The sequence below is a fragment of the Lepidochelys kempii genome, chromosome 2 (genome assembly GCF_965140265.1).
Source record: "Lepidochelys kempii isolate rLepKem1 chromosome 2, rLepKem1.hap2, whole genome shotgun sequence".
In the NCBI taxonomy this organism is placed as follows: domain Eukaryota; kingdom Metazoa; phylum Chordata; order Testudines; family Cheloniidae; genus Lepidochelys; species Lepidochelys kempii.
In genome coordinates, this window is record NC_133257.1 from 25107888 (window position 1) to 25131052 (window position 23165).

At 41.8% G+C, this 23165-nt stretch overlaps 1 protein-coding gene across 2 annotated transcripts; it reads left to right on the forward strand.

Moving 5' to 3' along the window:
* The first annotated feature begins 1555 nt into the window (after positions 1–1555).
* On the forward strand, positions 1556–22164 carry DSCC1 (DNA replication and sister chromatid cohesion 1). 2 transcript variants are annotated; one of them, XM_073330246.1, is made up of 9 exons: positions 1556–1832; positions 4639–4807; positions 8050–8184; positions 11683–11789; positions 12484–12534; positions 14183–14235; positions 15475–15629; positions 16279–16427; positions 17928–22164. In XM_073330246.1, the coding sequence occupies exons 1-9, from the start codon at positions 1663–1665 to the stop codon at positions 18034–18036; spliced, it is 1098 nt and encodes a 365-aa protein (XP_073186347.1). In that variant the 5' UTR covers positions 1556–1662; the 3' UTR covers positions 18037–22164. The 2 variants fall into 2 exon arrangements, with proteins under 2 accessions (XP_073186347.1, XP_073186346.1); XM_073330245.1 differs by having other exon boundaries at positions 11683–11773; positions 12396–12534.
* Positions 22165–23165: the final 1001 nt, after the last annotated feature.

Below are 23165 nucleotides of genomic sequence, written 5' to 3' on the forward strand. Positions count from 1 at the left end.
GGAAATACACCCCAGCTACTAGGGTAAGTATTGAGCCCCCCTGTGTCACCCCAGCCCCTCCAAGGGAGAGTGGGAACCCCTGTTGTCACTCTTGGATGGTAAAGGAGATCCATCTGCTGCTGTCCTGTCAGTCTCAATGGGAGAGGAGCTCCCACCTGTTGATCCCAAGATGGAGGATGGGCCTCTGCTTCCAGAAGGAGAGTGGCCTCTTGCCTCTCTGAAACATGGGAACTACGGCAAAAGAGATCTCCAGATTCCTTAAACTGTCCCCCATTGAATAGCATAGCAGTTCCTTGTGGAGGCATCTCCACTGCTTCTATTGCTAGTATGCAAGCTCTTTGAGGAACAGCTGTCCTCATTGCATAGAATCATAGGGTTAAAAGGGTCACCATGGAAGTTGTCTGCTTTCACCCTTGCTCTGTTTTCTCTATGCTGATCAAGTCTCATGTGACATTGCACTTGGCAAGTTACCTAGTGGCAAAGGCTGCTATAGACGTTTGTCCTATGTCTGACCTGCACTTAGCCTTTGTCAATAGCTCCTCCTCATGGGATAAGGGAAAGTGAACTGGAAACAGAACTTGAGATTTCGCTCACCATGGCCTTTCAAAGGAGATACTGGTGTTAACGGCGACAGCAAAACAACTTCTGTTGTTTGTTGCTGTAAGTGCCTCACCAGCATCATGGTTATTTTTCCTGCTACGTAATTCTGATTGTCAGGGATTCAGCCCATCAGAGCCATGATCGCTGCCCACAGTGATCAGAAAATCTCTCTCCACCTTGCTACCGTTAATTGTGGTTAGTCTCTCACATGGCATGTGACTCCAAACAGGAATCAAAGGGCAGTCAACAACCAGCTGTTCCCCTTTGTAAGGGAGTCTAATGGGGCACGGGGAAAGCAACTGTACCAACTCCCTAAGCTCAGGGACCCCCAAAACATCTGTGTCAACGAAGTGCAATGGAAGGCAGTGAGGCCAAAGGGAACACGATAGGTTGGGGGCCGCTGGTGCCCTTCTCTGTTACAGATTGTGTCTTCACTGGGAAACAGGAGCTCAGGGACAGAGCCAGCTCGAGAGCCACCTGTCCGTACCTAAGAACGGCCGTACTGGGTCCGACTAAAGGTCCATCTAGCCCAATAGCCTGTCTCTGACAATAGCCAACGCCAGGTGGTGTCCCAGAGGGAATGAACAGAACAGGTCATCCTCAAATGACCCACCCCGTCGCCCATTCCCAGCTTCTGCAGGGAACCTCCCTGCAGCTAAAGGGGAAAACCTGGGAGATGAGCACAGGGCAGCCCCCCTCTCAGGGAGGAGGCAGCACGATGGGGGAAGCTCTTTCCCCGTTACTGCCTCACACCGCAACTCCACCGCCCGCACCTGCTCTGCAGGGGGTATTAATGCGTGCACCGCGCGCGGGCGTTTGTCCTTCCCCCGAACCACAGGCCAAGGGGGAGAGCTCCCGCTCCTTCGTCCCCCGCCTCATCTAGACGCTGCCGCGCGCCTCCGCCCCCCCCAGCACTAGGGCTCACGTGACTCTTCTCTGGCGGATGTAGGGCTCTCCCCCGCTTCAGGGCCCGCCCCGAGCGCGGCGCGGGGTTTTCGCGCGCTCTCGGGACCGTTTGCCGCGCGCCCGTCCCGTTGAGCGGGGAGCCCGGCGCCGGGCAGGATGCGGAGCCGCGAGGAGGTGGAGGCCACGCTGCACATCGCGAAGCTGAAGCCGGCGGAGCTGCTGCCGCCCGTGCACTGCCTCAGCTTCAGCCCCCGCGCCAGCGCCGGGGAGTGCTGCCTGCTGCAGCTGGAGCCGGGCCTCTGCGCCGAGCTGGAGGCGGGGCGCAGGTGCGGAGGTGGCCCGGCCTGGGACTGCGGCGCGCGCGGGGGACCGGGCCTGCAGCGCGCCCTGGCGGGCGGGGCAGGAACGATCGCGAGGGGGAGGGACCGCCGGGACCTTGCCAGGCGGTCGTGTGACCTGGGTGCCGGGGGGGAATGAAGGGGCAGATCACAGTTAAAATGGCTCTGTACAAGCTGCCGAACCGAAAGCCTCCCTGGGGCCCCCTGCGCATCTTGCCCGGGCGGAGTTTAAATTTCTGTTTTTAATTCATTGTTTTAATTCCCTATTGGTTAAAATGTGAAATGATCAAGGTTTGTATCCCTGGAACGTATCTGTTTCCCGTGAACAGCACCATGAATTAAAACGTGGCTCTCAACTTCTCAACACTCTGCCTGTGAATAGTTCCTTTGAGCTCCGTAGGACTATTCATGAAGTGCATACGTGCGAACCCCATTTGTTTTTCGTGGTTCAGGGTAGTTTCTTTTGGTTGAAACAGTGGGATGTATTCTGGTTTTAGGGGCCACACAGGACTCTCTGGAGCATGGAGCCCTGGGAGAAAGTGTGAGTGCCGTGGGGGTTGTGGTTAGTAAAAGGTTTGAAAAATCCTTCATTTGACTGCAGTTGTCCTCTAAGGCAGGGGTTCTCAACCTTTTTCTTTCTCAGAACCCCCCAACTTGCTATAAAAACTCCATGGTCCAGCTGTACAACCATACCTGTTTTTCTGTATATAAAAGCCAGGGCTGGCATTAGGGGGTAGCAGACAGGGCACTTACCTGGGGTCCCACACAACAGGGGGCCCCATGAAGCTAAGCTGCTCAGGCTTTGGCTTCAGTCCTGGGTGGTGTGGCGAAGGGGCGTTGGTTTTCTGCCCTGGGCCTCAGTGAATCTAATGCCAGTCCTGCTTGGAGGACCACCTGAAACCTGATGAAAGCCCCCCAGGGGGCCTCGGACCCCTGGTTGAGAACTGCTGCTCTAAGGCAAAAGTGTAGGAAAATGTTAAAAATCACATGGAAGCAGAAGTTTTTTCTGAAGAACATTCCGAGTTAATAGGTCTGGGTTTTTATTAGAGGAACAGTTGCTGTGCCATTACCCAGTGCCCTGAAGTAAGCTGGGCGTGACTGGGACTTCAGTGCAGTGTTGGTCATGTATATGAGCTTTCAGGATCAAGATTTAAAAGATCAGAAAGTGGGTGAAATGAACAAATGAGCAAGAGGTGTGGGAACGAGGAAGGGGTAACAGTAATATGATTAAACTAACTGTATGTCACAACTTGGAGATATAAGGAGGACTTGTGGCACCTTAGAGACTAACAAATTTATTAGAGCATAAGTTTCCGTGAGCTACAGCTCACTTCATCAGATGCATGCAGTGGAAAATATAGTGGGAAGATTTTATATACACAGAGAACATGAAACAATGGGTGTTACCATACAGACTAACAAGAGAGATCAGGAAAGGGGAGCTATTACGAGTGTGGGAGGGGGCTTTTGTAGTGATAATCAAGGTGGGCCATTTCCAGCAGTTGACAAGAATAGTAGGAGGGGAAATAAGGGGAAATAGATTTACTTTGTGTAATGACACATCCACTTCCAGTCTTTATTCAAGCCTAAATTAATTGTATCCAGTTTGCAAACTAATTCCAATTCAGCAGTCTCTCGTTAGCATATATCACATTGGTGGATGTGCAGGTGAACGAGCCTCTGATAGTGTGGCTGATGTGATTAGGCCCTATGATGGTGTTGCCTGAATAGATATGTGGACACGGTTGGCAACGGGTTTTGTTGCAAGGATAGGTTCCTGGGTTAGTGTTTTTGGTGTGTGGTTGCTGGTGAGTATTTGCTTCAGGTTGGGGGGCTGTTTGTAAGCAAGGACCTGCACATCTACCAATGTGATATATGCCATCATGTGCCAGCAATGCCGCTCTCCCATGTACATTGGCCAAACTGGACAGTCTCTACGTAAAAGAATAAATGGACATAAATCAGATGTCAAGAATTATAACATTCAAAAACCAGTCGGCGAACACTTCAGTCTCTTTGGTGACTCGATTACAGACCTAAAAGTAGCAATTCTTCAACAAAAAAACTTCAAAAACAGACTCCAATGAGAGACTGCTGAATTGGAATTAATTTGCAAACTGGATACAATTAACTTAGGCTTGAATAAAGACTGGGAGTGGATGGGTCATTACACAAAGTAAATCTATTTCCCCTTGTTTTTTTCCCCTCCTACTGTTCTTGTCAACTGCTGGAAATGGCCCACCTTGATTGTCACTACAAAAGGTCCTGCCCCCTGCTCTCCTGCTGGTAATAAGAAAAGGAGGATTTGTGGCACCTTAGAGACTAACAAAGCATAAGCTTTCGTGAGCTACAGCTCACTTCACTGGATGAATTCAGTGGGGGGGAGGGGGGGAAGGTAATAGCTCACCTTTCCTGATCACTCTTGTTACAGTCTCTATGGTAACACCCATTGTTTCATGTTCTCTGTGTATATAAAATCTCCCCACTATATTTTCCACTGTATGCATCCGATGAAGTGAACTGTAGCTCACGAAAGCTTATGCTCTAATAAATTTGTTAGTCTCTAAGGTGCCACAAGTACTCCTTTTCTTTTTACGGATACAGACTAACACGGCTGCTACTCTGAAACTTGTAGATATGATATTCCAACTGGTAGCAGTAGTCATAGTAACTGCAACTTGCCACCTGGTTAGCAATATTTTTAATGTATTTGAAATGTTATGTCATCTGTAAATAAAGATGAGTATTCCTTTGCTATTTTTGCATTTAAAAACAAGAACTTGTTTTTTTTCAGCCTAGTGATTCGTGGTGACAAAGATGAACAAGCTGTGCTGTGCAGTAAAGATAAAACTTATGATATGAAAATAGCAGATACTTCAAATATGTTGCTGTTTATCCCTGGCTGTAAAACTCCAGAACAGCTGCTTGTAGATCAAGCATCATGTAATGTCATTCACACCCAGGTATATTCTTTTGTTTCCTTATTGTCTATTCTTCACATTAGTGTTTCACCTAAGGTGCCTATTATTATAGTATCTTACAATTGCAAATGATCAGCATGAGTGTATTAACATAAAACTTATCTATCATGGCTTCAGTTATCATCTGTTTAACAGATCCAAGCATAAAGTCTGTTTTGGGTGAGGCAGTAAGTACTTATGGTGCTTAGTAACTTCAAAGAATAGATATTTTCTCCTTCACTCAAGTGAGCTGTCTTAAATATAAGACACGAAGAGCAAATTGACACTTTTACATTAGTAGAGTGCCTGTTTAAATGGCCTACCCTGAAAGGTACATTTTGCTGCACTTTCTTAGTTCCATTGTCTAAAAAAAAAATCTTCAAAGATGACTCTTCTATCCTACCTGTTGCATCTGGAAAGATTCTATGGGATGGAGGATTTTAGAATTATGAGTTTAAAGAATTCATTGTTTCTGCCCCTTTGAAGCAAATGTAATAGATCAAATTTTCCTAAAAATGGTTAGGAAAATATTATCATTTGCTCTTAATTTTGTACAGTGGGTATAATGACATCACTAAGGAGGAGTCGCCCTCCTTCTCCAGTTCTAGAACAATCAGAGCATCATTTATTCCGCAGAGTTTGCAGTTCTGCTAGTAGGAAAAAGTCCATTCAAAACAAAGTAGATTAACAAGAAAGTAATATTCCTTCTCCTTCACTCTTGCTATGTTCTGTAATGATTTTTTTAAGTCCCAGGCACCAAGATAACTTCCTGTCAAATCACTTTGGGGTTTTTTTGGTTGGGATCTTTCCTAACACCATCCCAAACATGTTGTAGTGCAGGGGTGGGCAAAGTTTTTGGGCCGAGGGCCACATCTGGGTGGGGAAATTGTATGCAGGGCTTGGGCAGGGGGTTGGGGTGCGTGAGGGAGTGTGGGGTATGGGAGGGGGTGCGGTGTGCAGGAACAGGCTCAGGGCAAGGGATTGGGGCAGAGGAGGGGTGCAGGGTGTGGCAGGGGACTCAGGGCAGGGGGTTGGGTACCCGGGGGTGCAGCAGGGGGCTATGGGAAGGGGTGCAGGAGGGTGATCAGGGGGTTGGGGTGCAGGAGGGATTCGGGCTCCAGCCCAGCGCCACTTACCTAAAGCAGCTCCGGGGTGGCAGTGGTGCACACCGCTCCGGGAAGCAGCCAGAACCATGTCCCTGCACAGCCCCGTGGGGGGGCACAGGGCTCCACACACTGCCCTTGCCACGCCTCCAGGGACCTACCCTGAAGTTCCCATTGGCCGTGGTTCCCGTTCCCGGCCAATGGGAACTGTGGGGGGCGGCGCCTGGAGCCAAGGGCAACGCATGGAGCCCTTTGTTCCCCTGACCCTGGGGCTCCAGGGAAATGGTGCTGGCCGCTTCTCAGAGCGGCGTGGGGCCCATGGCACCACTGGGGGCAATTCTGCATGCCATAGTTTGCCCACCCCTGTTGTAGTGTATAGTTATATTGCTTAGATTGCAAACTCTTTATGAGAGGTACTTTCTTTTTGTTATGTGTGCATAGTGCTAAACATAATGGGATTGGGGCCTGTAAGTGCTACTATAATACAAATAATATAAATTACCTTTCTTCTGGAAGCAGTATTGAAAGGCTCATGCATCAGTCCAAAGAGATGATCACTCAGGAGCAAGCACTCCCTTCCACAGGGGCTGAGCATTCTGCTATGTTTGTCCAGGGTGAGCAACTAGCTCTGGCTATGAACTCATTATGTGTTAGCATATTTTTCAACCACTAAATGACCAGCAATATCTTCTTCTCTGAGAAATTTGAAAAGAAATGAAAAATAAGTACAGAAAAAAACCCCAAATGTTGTAGTTATTCTGCTTGTGTAATTGCCATTGCATGTGAAAAGAGCTGGAGAACTGAGGTCATAAACTAATAAAATAAACTAATATAGGCAAAAACTATAAACAAAAAGAAGTCTAAGCTTTCCAAACAGAATTTGGATACAGTATTTCATATCTAGGCTGCTTTCTTGAGTAGTAGTGCTTGTTTTTTTTTAATTGACAATCTAGCTTAAATGGTTAAAAGGACAATTTAAAAACAAATTACTTAAAAATCAAATTTCTAGAACATCTTTAAAATCCTGACTTTTAAAAATACATTTATAAAAAAAAAACCTGAGCTTTTCTGTTACTGCAGCTGTTAGAAGGATTTTTCATACAGGGGAAAGGGTTGGATCTGAGAGCAATACCACTAAATGAGCTTGGAGCCTGCTGTGCCTTCCCCATTCTGTGCTCACACCTGTCTGATTGCTGGCCTCTTCAACAGAAGAGCATTGCCTACGGCCTCCTATCATCTGAACGCCTCAGTAGGACTTTTGGGGGATGCCCAAGGTATGCTTCAGAGGTATTTCAATGCACCCTGGGATTCCTCTGAAGGTCCTAGAGAGTTTAGAAGATTGGAGACCTTGTATCAATTACACTTTTGGGTTTCTCTTCTCCCTGTGTGGTAGATTAGGGAATGAAGGCAGTTCTTCTGCTGATTGTCCCACTCAGCTTCTGTCATGTCCTGTCTCTGTATACATATCTTTGGAAAGGGAGGCACCCACCTGGGCTCCGAACCCTGCCATGGTGTCGCTGGTAAACCTCTTTTTCAGGGCCTGGGGAAAAGAAGTGTGCAGTATTTTTAACAATGACCCATGGGCACACTTAGAGCATGTACCTGGCTTATATAGTTATGTAGTGAACATCTTTCTTCTTTCCCAAGATGCATGTTTAATGAAGTGATGATTCATAGCTCCCTTCCGCATTCATTGTGTAGTAAAATGCCCATTAACTAGGAATTCCAGGATATGGGAAATAATTGGGAAGATAGCTTGTGGAGAGCAGCAAGACTGAGGTATTAGAAAAAAAGAACAGATGTTGGAAGGGGTGAAATTGACAGGACTTTAAAATATCTGGCCATTAGCAGGTATTGTCCATATGTAGAGACCAGCTGGTTTCTTTGTCATGTAGACAGTAGGTATGCTTTTATTACTGAACTACAGACTTCTAACTCTTATTCCCAATAATGGACTTCAGTGCTGAGAATATTTCTGCCTACTCTTCTTTAGAAACGAGAAACAATCTCTTTTAAAAAAAAAAAATCACGATATTTATTATGTGACCTCTATAAAATTCATTGTTAATTATTCTTTGCAAGTTACCTTGGCTGACAGTGTTAAATTAAATGAGTCACAGAATCTTTAATTTCTTTTTGTAGATTGCTGGTTTCTCCAATAATTACTGGGAATTAAGGAAATGTCGACCTAAACTAAAGAAACTAAAGAAACTTCTAATGGAAAATCCTTATGAAGGGCCAGACAGTGAGAGAGAGAAAGCTCTGACTGACTCAAAGGTAAGCCTGTTAAGTAATGACAGGTTTCAGAGGAACAGCCGTGTTAGTCTGTATTCGCAAAAAGAAAAGGAGTACTTGTGGCACCTTAGAGACTAAATCACTTCCTTGTTTTTACTTTTCCTTTGTAATTGGTAATGCTATAAAAGCCTAGTAAAGCTACATTCTTAACTAGAAAAAATAGCTTTGCTCCCAGTTTTACTTAATTATGCAGAATTGTGCCCTTGTACACAGTCCTGCTCTGAGCTGCTTTTTCTCCCTGCTTGAGACAGCCTGGCATGCTAACCTAGTCAGGAATTGCTCACAGTGTTACTGGCTGCAGTCAGAAAGCTGTTTGCCTTAGTGAGAAGAGATAGTCTTCCTTTTTTGTGTAGACTAGAGCATGGTTTTCAAACTGTGGGTTGCGACCCAGTACTGGGTCACGGAATGTAAGGCACTGGGTTGTGGCAGCTCTGGTGAGCACTGCTGACTGGGCTGTTAAAAGCCCATTAGCAGTGCTGCCCGGCTAAGGCAGGCTAGTCCCTACCTGTTCTGACATCGCATTGCGCCCCAGAAGCGGCCAGCAGCAGGCCTGGCTCCTAGGCAGGGGGTCCAAGAGGCTCCACATGCTAACCCCACCCCAAGCACTGGCTCCGGACTCCCTTTGGCCGTTTCCCAGCCAATGGGAGTTTGGGGCGGGGGGGCTGTGCCTGCAGGCAAGAGCCATGCGGAGCAGCTCACACACTTTCACCTAGGAGCCGGACCTGCTGCTGGCCATTTCCAGGGCGCAGCACGGTCCACGGTGCTAGGATAGGCAGGAAGCCTGCCTTAGCACCCTTGCTGCACCACTGACCGGGAGCGGCCGCAGAAAAGCCACTCCACCCCCATGCCCCAATCCCCTACCCCAGCCCTGAGCCCTCCCCAGAGCCCCCTCCTGCATCCCAAATCCCTCATTCGTGGCCCCACCCCAGAGCCCTGACCCCCTCCCACACCCTGAACCCCTCATTCCTGGTCACAACCCTCACCCCCAACCCTCTGCCCCAGCCCAGAGCCCCCTCCCACACGCTGAACCCCTCATCCCCAGCTCCACTGGGTCACGGAAATCAACAATTTTCTTCATCTTCAAAAAAAGTTTGAAAACGTTGGACAGAGGATGGTGAGAAGAATTACTGTCCCCCTTCTGCAGGGGGAAGACTTCTGCACTAAGCTAGCAAAATGAAGCCAGAAGTTGTGGGGGGGAAAACTGACAACATCCATTTTGAAGTCTTAAGGAACTGGCTATCTAAATCCCCCAAATGTTATGTGACTATCAGGTGTAGTGGCTTTCCCCACCGTTACTTGTGACTTCATTTTACCCTATGTAAAAGGCACTCACCACTAAGGAAAGGGAAGTAGAATGATATGGGAAGGAAGAGAAGTAGAATAGCAAGGGTGATATGGAGGAAGTGGAGGGAGAAAGGGTTGAGATTACTCCAAAGGCAGACATAATTACAGATCTGTGCTGCCAGAGATCATAGGTTTTGTTATTAACCTGCAAGTTCTGCCTTCAGAAAATCCAGTTCAGGCATCAAGAATGGTCAGAATGAGAGATATGAATCATCTGACTTAAAATATAAGGCACGTCTTGAGGAAATATTATTAAGTAAAGAATTTTTTCATGATGGAGTAAAATACAGTTTCTGAACATTTACATATGATCTATTAGCTGACTAGTTTTAAAACTAACTTACATTTGCATGACAATACAAATATCCTTTCAAATATTAATGCTCAAAGGTAACATCTGAGACTTCTCCGCGTTTAAAAGAAAATACTTTTAACTTGTCAGTTTTGTCTAATTATCTTCTATCTTCCGACCAAAACTCAGAATATTAAAGGGATAATTTTTTTTTTTTTTTTTTAAAAAAACATAAGATTCTTAACTGTGTTACAGATAACATTGTGGAACTTTAAATTAGATTGTAAGTTCCCTGGGAGGACAGGCTACGCCTTGCTGTGGGCGTTAATTCTGACTGGAGCCCCTAGATGCTACCACAATACAAGTGATGATATGCATTTTTGTTATGCTCCTTGTTAACTCTTTGCATTTCTCTTGGCATGGGCAACTAACAAGTGATTGTTTTTTCCTGTGCACAAAAATGATCAATTCAGTAGATTATAGGAAACTCATGTTTTTATAACACAGCATACTGCTACAGTGTTTGTTGCATATATTCACTCAATATTTCAATGTATTCACTGCTGACCAATGAAGTAAAACAGCGGATATTCAGTATCCAAGTACAGCAGCACTGAACAAGTGTGAGGCAGAAAGTGAAGAATACTGTTGCCAGTGAAATTACAGTAAAATTTAGACAGAATAAACTATTTAAGATGCAGGGTGGATTTGATTTAAATCAGGATTTAAATCACTAGTCAGGAAGACTTGATTTAATCATGGTTTTCTACATAAGTGCATTCTTGTTGGTTATTATAATCTTAATACATATTCTTCACAACTCAAAAATAGATGTAGGTTTCTTTTTTAGAAGGTACACGCTTTACATTTTTAAACAGTGATTTATTTTGAAAACTTTTCAGATTAGTTTTACAGCTAAATCAGAAAATGAATGATTGTTTGGTTATTTCATTTACCAAAAGTAATTGAAGCAGATATTTATGAAGTCATTGGGAGATGAACTATTTCCAATTCAACAGGTTAATCATTAATATTTGGAGGATTTTCTTGCCATGCTGTATTAGGAGGAGAACATCACCAGACAGACATTTAAATTGTTTTATTTAACTAAAACAACGTTAAATATTCTGGATTTTTTTCTTCAACAGCAAACATATAATATTTTAACAAAACAAGCATATGTCCCTCACTTCTCACATTTTTCTCCAGACTTCTTCTTGTCCAGATCTATTCTGCCCCCACAATCTTCTATTCACTGAACTTTTTGAAACTTTGCACTTTTAGAGAGAGGTAAGAGATTAACTCTGTGTATACAAATTTGCAGAGGGACAATAGGGTTGAGGTCTGTTATTTCTCACCTCTATATATTATTTACTTGCTTGTTAACAGCAAATACGTTTTAAAGTATGTTACCTCTGGAGACACAAATCCACAGTTTGAAAACTGCAAAACTAAGCATCTCTGATGGTATCTTCTTGCATGCTGCAAATGTGTACCTCGCATAGGATGGCCACTTGAGCTAGTCTGACTTCTGGAGGTAGTCTTATATCACTGGTACATGGTGCAAAGGCTTCCTTTATTTAGAAAGAATGTTATTTTTTAAAAAAATTGAATGATCTTTGGAGAAACTAGTTTAAATTGCAGGAAAAGATTGTTTGCAAATTTGAACTAGTGTGGTAAATTTAAGAGACTTTAAAACCCAAGCCTCCACTGTGTTCTCCCATCCCTGTTCTAAATAATGTTTATCTTCATCATATTTATATGAGGTAATATTTACTTTCTTCAGTTTAGCTTTAGCAAGGGTTGAAGGTAATCCATTTTTTTTTTCTTCTTGCATGCTGCAGTATACAATGGAAGACTTGCTAGATCGGATTCAAGCGAGTGAGGAGGAAATACTGCATCAATTGCAGGTTATAAATGCCTGTAAAATTGAAGGTATTTGTCCCTATAGGTAGGATATGTATTATTTTGTAGCATAACACATGGGGTCAACTTAGTGAGGAATGCAAGAAAGTGGTGGTCTCTGCAGGGCTTTGTATAGCTTTCTCCCGAAATGTCAATAGTATCTTCCAATGTTTTATGTAGGAGTCAAAGGAGTTAATTGCTTTATTTGACTCCAAGCAGTCACAACATGAAAGGCAGGCAGATAGACATAGGCATGCATAGTGGGTTGAGAATACCTGCCACTATTGTTAGTAGTTCTCAAATGCTTGCATAACATGCATCACAAAATATTAAAAATTCTTATTGACTACATCCCTATTCAATAGTATAACATCCCTGTAACAACTGTGCAGTAGTTGATTTACATAGAAAAGTAACAAGGTATTTTGATCTCTCCTTGAAAAATTTAATCACACTGGTCTCTGCTCCATTCTACTATTCTGTTCCTTTCCTTTTTCTCCTCTTGTTAAATGATGTTTAAATAATCTTTTAAGAGCTTGGTATTCTGTTTGTGCCTTGAAAGGGAGCTGAGACTCAAGTGTGAGAATCCTGAAAGATATTTTCAGAGAAGCAGAATTACGAAGTATTATTACATATTTCTTCTGTTTGGCAGGATATTGGAGGGTTCTAGAATTTGATTATGAGATGAAACTTCTGAATCATGTGACTCAGTTAATAGATTCTGAATCTTGGTCTTTTAGCAAGGTTCCTTTAAGTATCTGTCTTCAAGAACTTGGATCCCTGGAACCCAAGTAAGTATCTTTTTGTTTCTTTGTGCTTAAAGCACTAGAAAACAAATTACTGTTACTCATATTAATCATCATTAGTATTTGCACTTACCATAGAGGAGTCGTATAATAACTATATTCAACTAACAGTGCTCAAGATTAGAAGTTCTTTGACTCCGTAAAACATAAATCCATTTCACCTTCAAGGTACAATCCTGCTCTGAGGTCAGCGTGGAGCTGCACTGCTCCATGGAGAGCTCTGGCTCATAGTTAGGAACACATTCATTGCTACAACCTACTTGGGGCGGGAAGAGATGCACTTACCCCCTGCCCACTCTAAATGCTTCTGGCCACCTTTGTTGTCTGGTATGTAGGTGGGACAGAGCTATGGCCTGTCTCCTCATATGTTTTGCAGGAATCTTTTGTCCCATAGGGGAGCAGTCCTTTTATATAGGGAGTATGTGGGCTGCAATTGTGTCCCTTGCTGTGAATGGGCCACAGTGCGGGCTTCTTATACCCATTTTTCCCTCCCACCATTTTTTATGTGCTCAAGGGGAGTATAGCATGGCCCTGAGTAATTTTATACAGTAAAGGTGTGACACTTCAGGTCTGGTTAGACTGATCTCTGTTCCCTGGTCAGTGTCACATAATCATGGGTCGTGATTACAAAAAATCCTACTCCAGTCTCATAGCAGGCATAAGTATCCACTGACTACTGTTAAAACGTACACTGACACAGCAGCTAAAGTGCTGTTCACTCTATTGTATGTTCTGCTTGTACCCATGACTTAATTGGCAGACTGCTGCCCATGGTGGAATACCATTCAGGAAGCATGGCAAACGAAAAATGTGTGGTGGGCACCTCCTGCATAATCATTTTGTGTTATGCAGTGGCACTTCTGGTAGTGTAATGCTTTATTTGAATAAATATCAGTGATCATATTAATAGAATAGTATTAAAATATTTACAGGCCATTCCATTCAAATTACAAGGCTACTGAATTGTGCTTACTGACTGAGGCTTTATAAATTTTTGTTGAACTTCATTTAGGGGAAAAAAACCCATACTAACATTTTGCTTTTATCCAAAATCTGCAAAGTAGTACAAGTTAGGCTATAATTTGATGCAACCAGTCCATAAAGTACCTTTTATTAATATGTTATACATATCTGCAGTGCTTTGTGAACCTCTGTGATGCTTTTTGCTGGTGAAAAATGAGGGCAGGCAAGAGTCCTATCTTCCTTCCCTCTGCATCTCTTCAAAGCACAGTGGGAGTGGGCACTAAGGAGGCGAAGTTGCTGGGGTACCATGGCAGGGGATCTTCAGAGACCCTGGATCAACCTCCCTCACTTTGTCCATTTCAGCCCCTATTTACTTTGTTCCCTTTCAGCTCCTGTTACTTCTATGTCTCTCTGTCAGCTCTGTCGCCTTAGTCTGTTCCTTTGCTCCCTAACCCTTCAGCTGCTATGACACATCCCATCCCCTATTGTCTTTCCTGCTTTTGCTTTGTCTGCCCCTGTTTCAGTGTGTTAGTGGGAGGGAGGAAGGTATTTGTAGTGATTTTTTTGATTGTATGCTAACTTTATACAATACATAATTTCAAAATGCCTTCCTTTGCCATAAATCTGAAATGCATAAAAGTTGATTTTAAAGTTTAACTTTTTCTTTCAGAGAAATGATTCAACATATTCTTTTAAGTTATGGAAAGAAATATACTGATGAAGGTAAGTTATGGCAGGGATGCATTTATTAAGAAAGGAGGGTTAAGAATTAACAAATTACGTAACTAAAACAACAAAGTGTAAGAGAGTAGGGAGGCCAACCCTGAGCTAAGAAATGTTTAGGCTGATTATCATGAAAACTTTCCTTAACAGTGAGGTCTACTAAACTATGGGATAGGGAAACTAGTGTCATTAGAGAAAAATCATGAATTAGCAGAGAGGTGCCTGAGATAAGCTAGTAGATCTTTCCAATTCATAACCTCTGTGATTGAGTTTAAATGTGTTGCACAGTATTAAAGAACTCTTTTTCTGATGGATTTTATCATCCAGGCATTTGAATTAACTTGTGTAGTAGGGCATAGTGGGGCCTATAGGCCCAACATGGGTGTTTCTGATTTCAGCTCATAATGTGGGGTTGGAATGAGTGTTGGGAAAGGCAGAGCTATAGAAGGCACTCTACTTGCATAAGCGGAGACCACGGAAGTGGCAAGACCTGGTGTGGCGCTCTCCATTAAAGGCATTGGAAATGGCGCTATTGCAGCAGTGACTGTTGGGATATCTCTAGACAAGGTGCATGGGAGGGGTTGGTTTGTCTGAGCCCAAGGAAGTGGCCTGGAAGTCTGAGAGGACCTGGATGCAGGAGGAGTTTGGGAAGGGAGAAGGTGAAGCAGGTAAACTTGAAACCCAGGGTTCGCACATATTCTTTTTTTCGTTGGGCTTTGGACTAGGTTTTTCAGAGTGGGAGAACGTGCACCTTACCCTCTTCGCTACCCTGTATCAAGGGAGAAGACCAGGATACCGCCCTTGGGGAAGTGAAAGGACTACTGAACTGTTTAGCTCAGAGAGTGCAAACAACTGTTGATATCAGACTTGCATAAACAAGAGTGAAAGGGATGGGGGTGGCAGGGGAGGTAAAAGGACTGTTTCACCTGAGGAGGGTGCAGGTCTGTTGATGTTAGTCCTGATCAACAGGGCTAAAAGCTGCAGCTAGGAGAGGACTAAGTATGTACTTGTTTCTGTTCTGACTCTTGTTTACCTGGGAAGGGAGGGAACTTTAGTTTAGCCAGAGCATAAAACAACCAGCCAGAGGGTTAACTTAACCAGCCAGAGGGGAAACTTAGGCACAAATTACCCTGCCAGGAGGGGTAGACTGCAGAGCAGATGGGAAACTTGAGGCACAGAAATGTCCTGATACCAATGCAAGTAAGAACCTGTGAGTGTAATTTATTTTTCCCTTTACAGATGAAGTTTATTTTGAAATGAATGCAGATAAAATATGCACAGCTACAGCACAAATGCTCTTGCAAAATGCAGTTAAATTCAATCTGTCAGAGTTTCAAGAAGTATGGCAACAAAGTGTCCCCGAAGGGCTGACAACAAGGTTGGATCAGCTCAAGGTAAAAACTAAACTAGTGGATTTGGTTTCATGTATTAGCAGGATGTTCTTACTGCTGTATTGTGTAGGACTTGTATATGAATCATGAACAACCGGCTTCTTATTTTTTATTTCAACTGTATTTGCCAGCAGCTGAGAGAAGCACTATAGTCCTGCACTAAAGCATTTACAAAGCATTTCCTGAAAAGTGAAACTGCCTAGGACCTCAGCAGTGTAGGAAGGAGCATGACAGTGCTCTCCTAGCTGTCTCCCTGGACCTGATACACATAGCTATAGAAGAAAAATTTAAAATCTACAGTCTATTATTATCAATGTAGACAGAACTAGAAGTCCAACATACTGTAGAACAGCCTTTAATGATTCCAGCATGCTGTAACCAATATAAATGTTGTTGAAGGTGGTAGTGGGATATCAAGTTGTGTATTTTTACATGTTCCCCTCCCTTAAGGGATGTGAGAACTACCTCCTTCATGATGGCAGGTATTGTGAAGGTTTCAATTTTCCTTCTAGTATTGCTGCTACTCAGAGTTTAGGGGTTAAAAATACTGAGATAAATGTCAACAGTAACACAAATTGATATGCCAAGAGACGGGAGGTTTGATCATGTTTTCTGCGTTAAAATTTGTGTCATCCTATTATTGTCCCAATAGGGTTTGGCTCTGTTGGATAGAAACTCAAGACCAGAGACTATCTTCTTGCTAAAAGTAGAAGACTTACCTGAGGATAACCAGGAAAGGTTCAACAGGCTATTTACCGTTCGGGAAAAGTGGACAGAAGCAGACATTACCCCATATATTCAGTAAGTAGTTCACTACTAAGCATAATACTGTTTTAAAGTACAGTAAGTACATAATCACTTGCATAGTACTTCTAGTATACTTGGTTGCATCATGGGCAACTATAGCTGATAAAACCTTAAAGTGCTAGATTTTTTTTGCAAATTCTAAATGAGTAAAATATATTTACAGTATAGTCATTCAGAAGTATTATCTGTACTATGTGAATAGTGAGGGTGAAATCCTGGGGCCCCTTGAACTAAATGGAAGTTTTGTATTGACTTTCACTTCAGTGGGGGTAGAATTTTCCAAAGGATAAAAAGCTAAAAGTTATAAACTGTTTCCTAGTAGACCTTTTCTCCTATTAGTAACACTTTGTGACTCATCCACATGAGCTATCTTGAAATCAAAATCTTAACTGGAAGTTATGTAACTCAACTTTTCACTTGCAGATTATTAAGAGTGTGAATTCACAGTGAGTGTTGGACCAAAGTCTGGAGAAGGGACAGCCAGACTAGTGGAAGATTAAGGGATTAGAAGAGCTTAGTCAGGAAATATTTAAAAGGAGGCAAAATTGAAAGGAGATTAGCAGTAAATATTTGACTTTAGAGAAAAGGCTAAAAAACTTCAACTTTCCTTTATACATCATATCTCCCAAATTAGTTTTCTTTTTAAAGTCAGTAAAATCAAACTTAATTCCAGAACTACACTCCAGTCTTACTTCTCATGTTTCATCCTTTCCCTTAGTCCTTTGGATTGTTCAAAATTGACATAACATTCACATGATCCAATCAAGCTCTGGGCCTTGTTGGGCTAAGCAATGTACAAGCAGACACACTTGGTCTGACATGGTCCTTGCCTCAGAGCTTTGAGCCAAATTCTGCTGTTTAGAGTAAAATCTGAAGTGACTCCATTGACTCAGGCGTGGTCTGAACTTATCAGTATAGCGATGTCCATCGGGGTGTGAAAAAAAAACCCTACACTCCCGACCAACATAGCTACGCCAACAAAATTCCCAGTATAGATGCAGCTCTGTCAATGGAAGAATGTTTTTGTTGATGTAGCTAACATGATTCAGGAAGGTGGTAGCTACACTGACAGAAAACCCCGATGTTGTCTAAGTCTATACTAGGGGGCTATGCTGATACAGCTATGACAGCATAGGCTCTGTTGTGTAAACAGCTATACTGGTGTAATGGAGAACAGAATTAGGCTTTTGCCTTTTAGATTGTAAGATATTCAAGTTAGGAACCATCTTTGTGTTTTGTAAAGCATGTAATATGCTTTTGGGAGTTACATAAATGCAGCAAGCTATGCCAAGGTATGAATTTTAGATGATTGAAAGCATTTTGGGAGAAGCACACCAATAGCTTATTAAGCAACACTCTAGTCAGGCTGATTGCTACATTAGGAAAATCGGTTACTGAAACAGTTTGTACTCAATCCTGAAATACTGTGTCCTAATAACCTTTTTTTAAAATTACTGAAGAGTGTTTTCACCACTACTTTCTTTTTCTCTCCAGAGACTTATGTGCAGAGAAGCAAACAGTAGGTGCACTTCTGACCAAATATGCTCGTTCTTCCATGCAGAATGGCATCAAAGTTTATAACTCTAGAAGACCCATCTCATAACAAGAAATGACCTTATTTAAGAATCAAGAATACATCAAGGAATAACAACTGATGGTGTTCATACCAGAATTATTTAATTATGTAGCAATATCAACTAATTTGAAATGTCACGGTTGTGAAAGACCGGTCAGCTTAAAAAAAAAAAAAAGTGTAGTACTGTATGCCAAAGACGGTGGAATTCTTGATTTATTTTAGATCTTTGTGGAAATAATTGCTCTACCAAAATCTAAAAACACACGTTGCTGGAATCTAGTTTCCACCACTTAACCAGAAAGACCTACAAATTTGTTTGTATTGAACTGAAATTTGTAGTTTGTCTTAAAATTCTAGAAGCAAAGTAAACTCAGTATTTTTACTTTCCCTTTGTGCAAAAATATTTGCACATACTCTTTTTAAATAAGTCTGCTGATAGGTTAGTAAAGTCCAATAGAAAATTATTACAGAGAAAACTTATTTCTTCTACACAGCAGTCATTTTCCCCCCATTTATCTTATAAAAGAAGTCTACTTCCGGTGACAGTACTGAATATAGTATTTCAAAAGCAAAGTGGAATACTTGGTTTGTTTGCTATAAAAACTGAACTGTCAGAGCATCCTAGTTACCAACAAGCAACATTAGTGTTTTGGGCTATGTGTGTAAAATGAGAAGTTTGGCCTTATCAGTGAATTACTCATTTCCACTGTGGACTACAGGTCAGGCCTTTGGAAAAGTGGTCCTTCTGGTTCATGTCTTTGAATGTGGCTAACATGAAACAGAATTATGAGGCACTTAAATTGTCAAGAACCCAGAACATTAATACTATTGGCAAAAATTGCCTTAAGTTACATGATACTAACAGGTCTGTAAAATCCAGGCTAAGAGGATGCCTCAAATTACTCAGACATGGTATAGACTCAGCAACATTTTCTGTAACCTGCTCTTCACCACTGGAATATTGTCAATATAAAGTTAATATACCAGAAGGCATATTTTTAAAAGTGGTAAATTAAACTGTTTGTAGTATTGTAGTGCATACCTAAAATATATATAAACCCTAGAAAGTTTCTGCAACACTTCTACCCAAATGTAAATATTTTTGAAAGGTAGAGCTGTGAAGCATTTACTCTTTGTAATATTGCCAAGTTAAATGTTGTGAAGGCTTTTTAAAACTGGATTTCCATTTGTTCTTAGTAACCCTGTGCGATCCAGGTTGCTATTTGACAGCTTTGCAAATCTGTGTTAAAGGGAAATATTATTGTAATACTTTAGGTAGCTTGTTATTTAAGATTTGAATGCACCTAAAGCATTCATATATAACCATCATGTGGTCTTCCACACATATAATGTGCCAATGAGTGGGAAAGGAGGGGAAGAGAGAGAAACAAATGTGCTATAAAATAACCTGGTTTAACCTTAAAATAGGGTATACTTATCCTTAGAATTCTAATGTAAGAGCTGAATAAACTCCAGCACCACCTCCTCTCTGCAGTCAGATAGCTTCTCTGTGTGCGTTTTTTTTTAATTGAAGGATAGTCTTTCCATTTTGCTAGAATATCCCCAACATAATATGGATGCGAAAAGGCCTTAGTGAACAATAAATCTCAAACTCTCCACAGACTGGGTCTTCAGGGCAGAATTTGGGGGTTCTGTTCCAGGAACTATATACCCTAACTGTTAAGATAGTGAAGCAGGAGTGTGGGGTTTTTTTTGTTTTTTCTTCCCAATAAAGGGCTGAAGTGAGCAGTGTAGGGCCCACGAGTCTAAACTTTTGTTCTTTCCTCACAGCAGCTCCATTCTCCCACACAAGACCCTCAACACAAAAATATAAAACGGGATTGGCCAGCATGTTAAGGGTCAACATTTTTAATTGCTTAATACAAGATTACTCATCCTGTGGATTATAAATGTCTTACTCTGTAAAGCACCATGTAAATTTACAGTGCTGTGTACTTAAATTTACTTGATAATGAATCATAGAATATCAGGGTTGGAAGGGACCCCAGAAGGTCATCTAGTCCAACCCCCTGCTCAAAGCAGGACCAATTCCCAGTTAAATCATCCCAGCCAGGGCTTTGTCAAGCCTGACCTTAAAAACCTCTAAGGAAGGAGATTCTACCACCTCCCTAGGTAACGCATTCCAGTGTTTCACCACCCTCTTAGTGAAAAAGTTTTTCCTAATATCCAATCTAAACCTCCCCCACTGCAACTTGAGACCATTACTCCTCGTTCTGTCATCTGCTACCATTGAGAACAGTCTAGAGCCATCCTCTTTGGAACCCCCTTTCAGGTAGTTGAAAGCAGCTATCAAATCCCCCCTCATTCTTCTCTTCTGCAGGCTAAACAATCCCAGCTCCCTCAGCCTCTCCTCATAACTCATGTGTTCCAGTCCCCTAATCATTTTTGTTGCCCTTCGCTGGACTCTCTCCAATTTATCCACATCCTTCTTGAAGTGTGGGGCCCAAAACTGGACACAGTACTCCAGATGAGGCCTCACCAATGTCGAATAGAGGGGAACGATCACGTCCCTCGATCTGCTCGCTATGCCCCTACTTATACATCCCAAAATGCCATTGGCCTTCTTGGCAACAAGGGCACACTGCTGACTCAAAATTAGAGATCTTCTGGAAAGTAGGAGGAAGCCATGATCTTGTTACCAAGAGAACTGATCAATCAGATTTGTCTAAATACTCTTTAATGAATGTATAATATTCATTGTCAGCTGACTTTAATAAGAATATAATTTACTTGATCAGTTTTAGCAGACTAACAAACAGAAAACAAGCTGTCTTTTGGAGTCAAAACAGTCCTGGATTTGGAAAGAGGAAATTGAAGAGACAGTAGAATAGATTTCAGTAACACCTTATATGCAACAGCTTTCATCCTAAACTAATGGAAACATGACAAAGAGCTTACTGGGAACACAACTAATCTAAACTGCGAAGAAACTTTTAGTGTCACCACTAGGAAAAAAATAGGGCTGGCTTGCTTTTAATGAACTCCTTATGTAGTTAAGCACAGCAGCTTTGTCCCGTAATATAATATTTAATATCATGGAGAGAATTTCATGTATTCATAAATAGACCACACACTACACTGCCCACTACTGCACCTAAAGGACTATATGTACTATTACATGAGGAGATGAGGACTGGGGCCAAGCAGCAGGGGGCTGAATGAAATACACAATACATGTATTTCTTTTTCTCAAATTGAGAGAAGAGTGAGCTGTATATTATACATACAGATGTTCATATAGCTTCCTATAGCAATTTACCTAGTCTGTATCAGCCCTCATATACAGCAGTTATTCACTTGTGGGTTTTATTTGAATCAGATACGTAAACTAGATTTTGGTGATTAATCCACCATTCTCAAAATAACTATTGTTATGGGATTAGCTAGTCTTTACTATTTAATGACTGTAGGAAAATCAGATTTCCATTGACTACTCATCCATTTGTCTTATCTTTCCTTGAACACTTCCAGTGATCGCTATTACATAGCCTCCCTCCCTGAGTTATCATCTTACGTGAAAGTACTTTTTAGACTAAATTCCCTACACCCACTCAGTTATGAGGGCAGCATATGATAGCAAAAATACACATGCAACAGTCATTCCCTTCCTTGTCTATTGTATTTGTATCTCATTCTGCTGTGATCACTTGATCCACTCTTTTACTATATTATAGGCTTTGTTTAAAAATTACTCAAAGGTTATACAGTAGAATTCTATGAGTAGGTTGACTGTAAAAACTAGTCTTAATTATGTTTCTAAAATTAATTGCTTCCATGCATTTTAAGGTTGAGCAAGTATAAAGAAAGTTACTCAAGTCAGATTTGTACATTTTATGAACTGTAAGGAATTGTGAACATTTTAAAAGATTAACACTTGTAAATAAAGGAGTTGTAACTGAATATTGCAGAATATAATACTTCCATGAACTGTTGCTAAGATACTTTAATACATGGATAAATTATAGCATATATTGTAACACACCAGAGGCTAACAAGCAATATTTGTGACATGACTGCACATGGATATACCTATAACCTGAGATTAAAATAGCATTCAATACAGTGGTAGGAATTTGTTTCTTACAATGTTTGGACATCATATCTACATACATTCTACATGACACTAACAGCTTAGCAAATATTCATGCTTCTGTGAAGCATGCAGACATTTAGAATAGCAATGTAAAACAGATGTCCTCAAACTTAGGGCCAAAATTTTTACATTTAGATGCTCAGATAGGGTTTTAGTTTCCAAACTAGACACCCTAGTTCGACAATTCTGTTTGATGTACATGCTCTCATGACAGGCAGTTTCAAGAATTTCATTCTCCTAAGTAAAACTTGTCCCATTCACTGTAGTGGGATAGTTCTACATAATGCCATGAGCACAGAAAAGTGTATGAACCAGATGCTCCATTCTTTGTGCAGGCAAAACTCCTTATGGAAGATGATTTAGTTTAGACCCTTTTCAGCATAACAAAATGATAGTTTCAAATTTACAGACTGAAAGTGAATAAATACACAAGTTAGTTGTCCTAGAAATAATAGGTTTCTCACACTAGTTGAATGTCAGGCTCAGAGTGCCTTTCTGAGTGGAGATGGGAGTGAGGAGGTTCTATCACTAAGTTATGCATATAAATCACATAACACGGCTGTTACTCTGAAACCTAAGTTATCCATATAAAACACAGCATTGGGAGGATCTGACATGAAGAGGATGGTAGAAACAGCCATTGTCATTAGGCAGGATCAGAAGGGAATGAAATTGTTTTACAACCTCCCCATCCTGGCCTTAACTTAAATGTCCACAACGAAGAGGAAATTGCTGCAGATATCACAAGGAGTTAACAAACCTTTTACTAACTTGATCATGAGATTTTACAAACTATACAGCCGAAGCCAGCTCTGGGAATTAAGGTTAGCGTTTGTCCAAAAATGTATTAGGAGCCAAGTTTCACTATAGGATTAGTTCCCATCAGGCTCCCTGTGGGGCAGGATAAAAGAGTTGGCCACTATTGCAATTTTATCACATCTTACCATTAGAGCTGGTCAAAACAAATGGAGCCCACCTCCTTCCCCACTGTTCCTCACATGTTCTTGTGAACTGCTGATTAATGGCCCACCTTGATTATCAC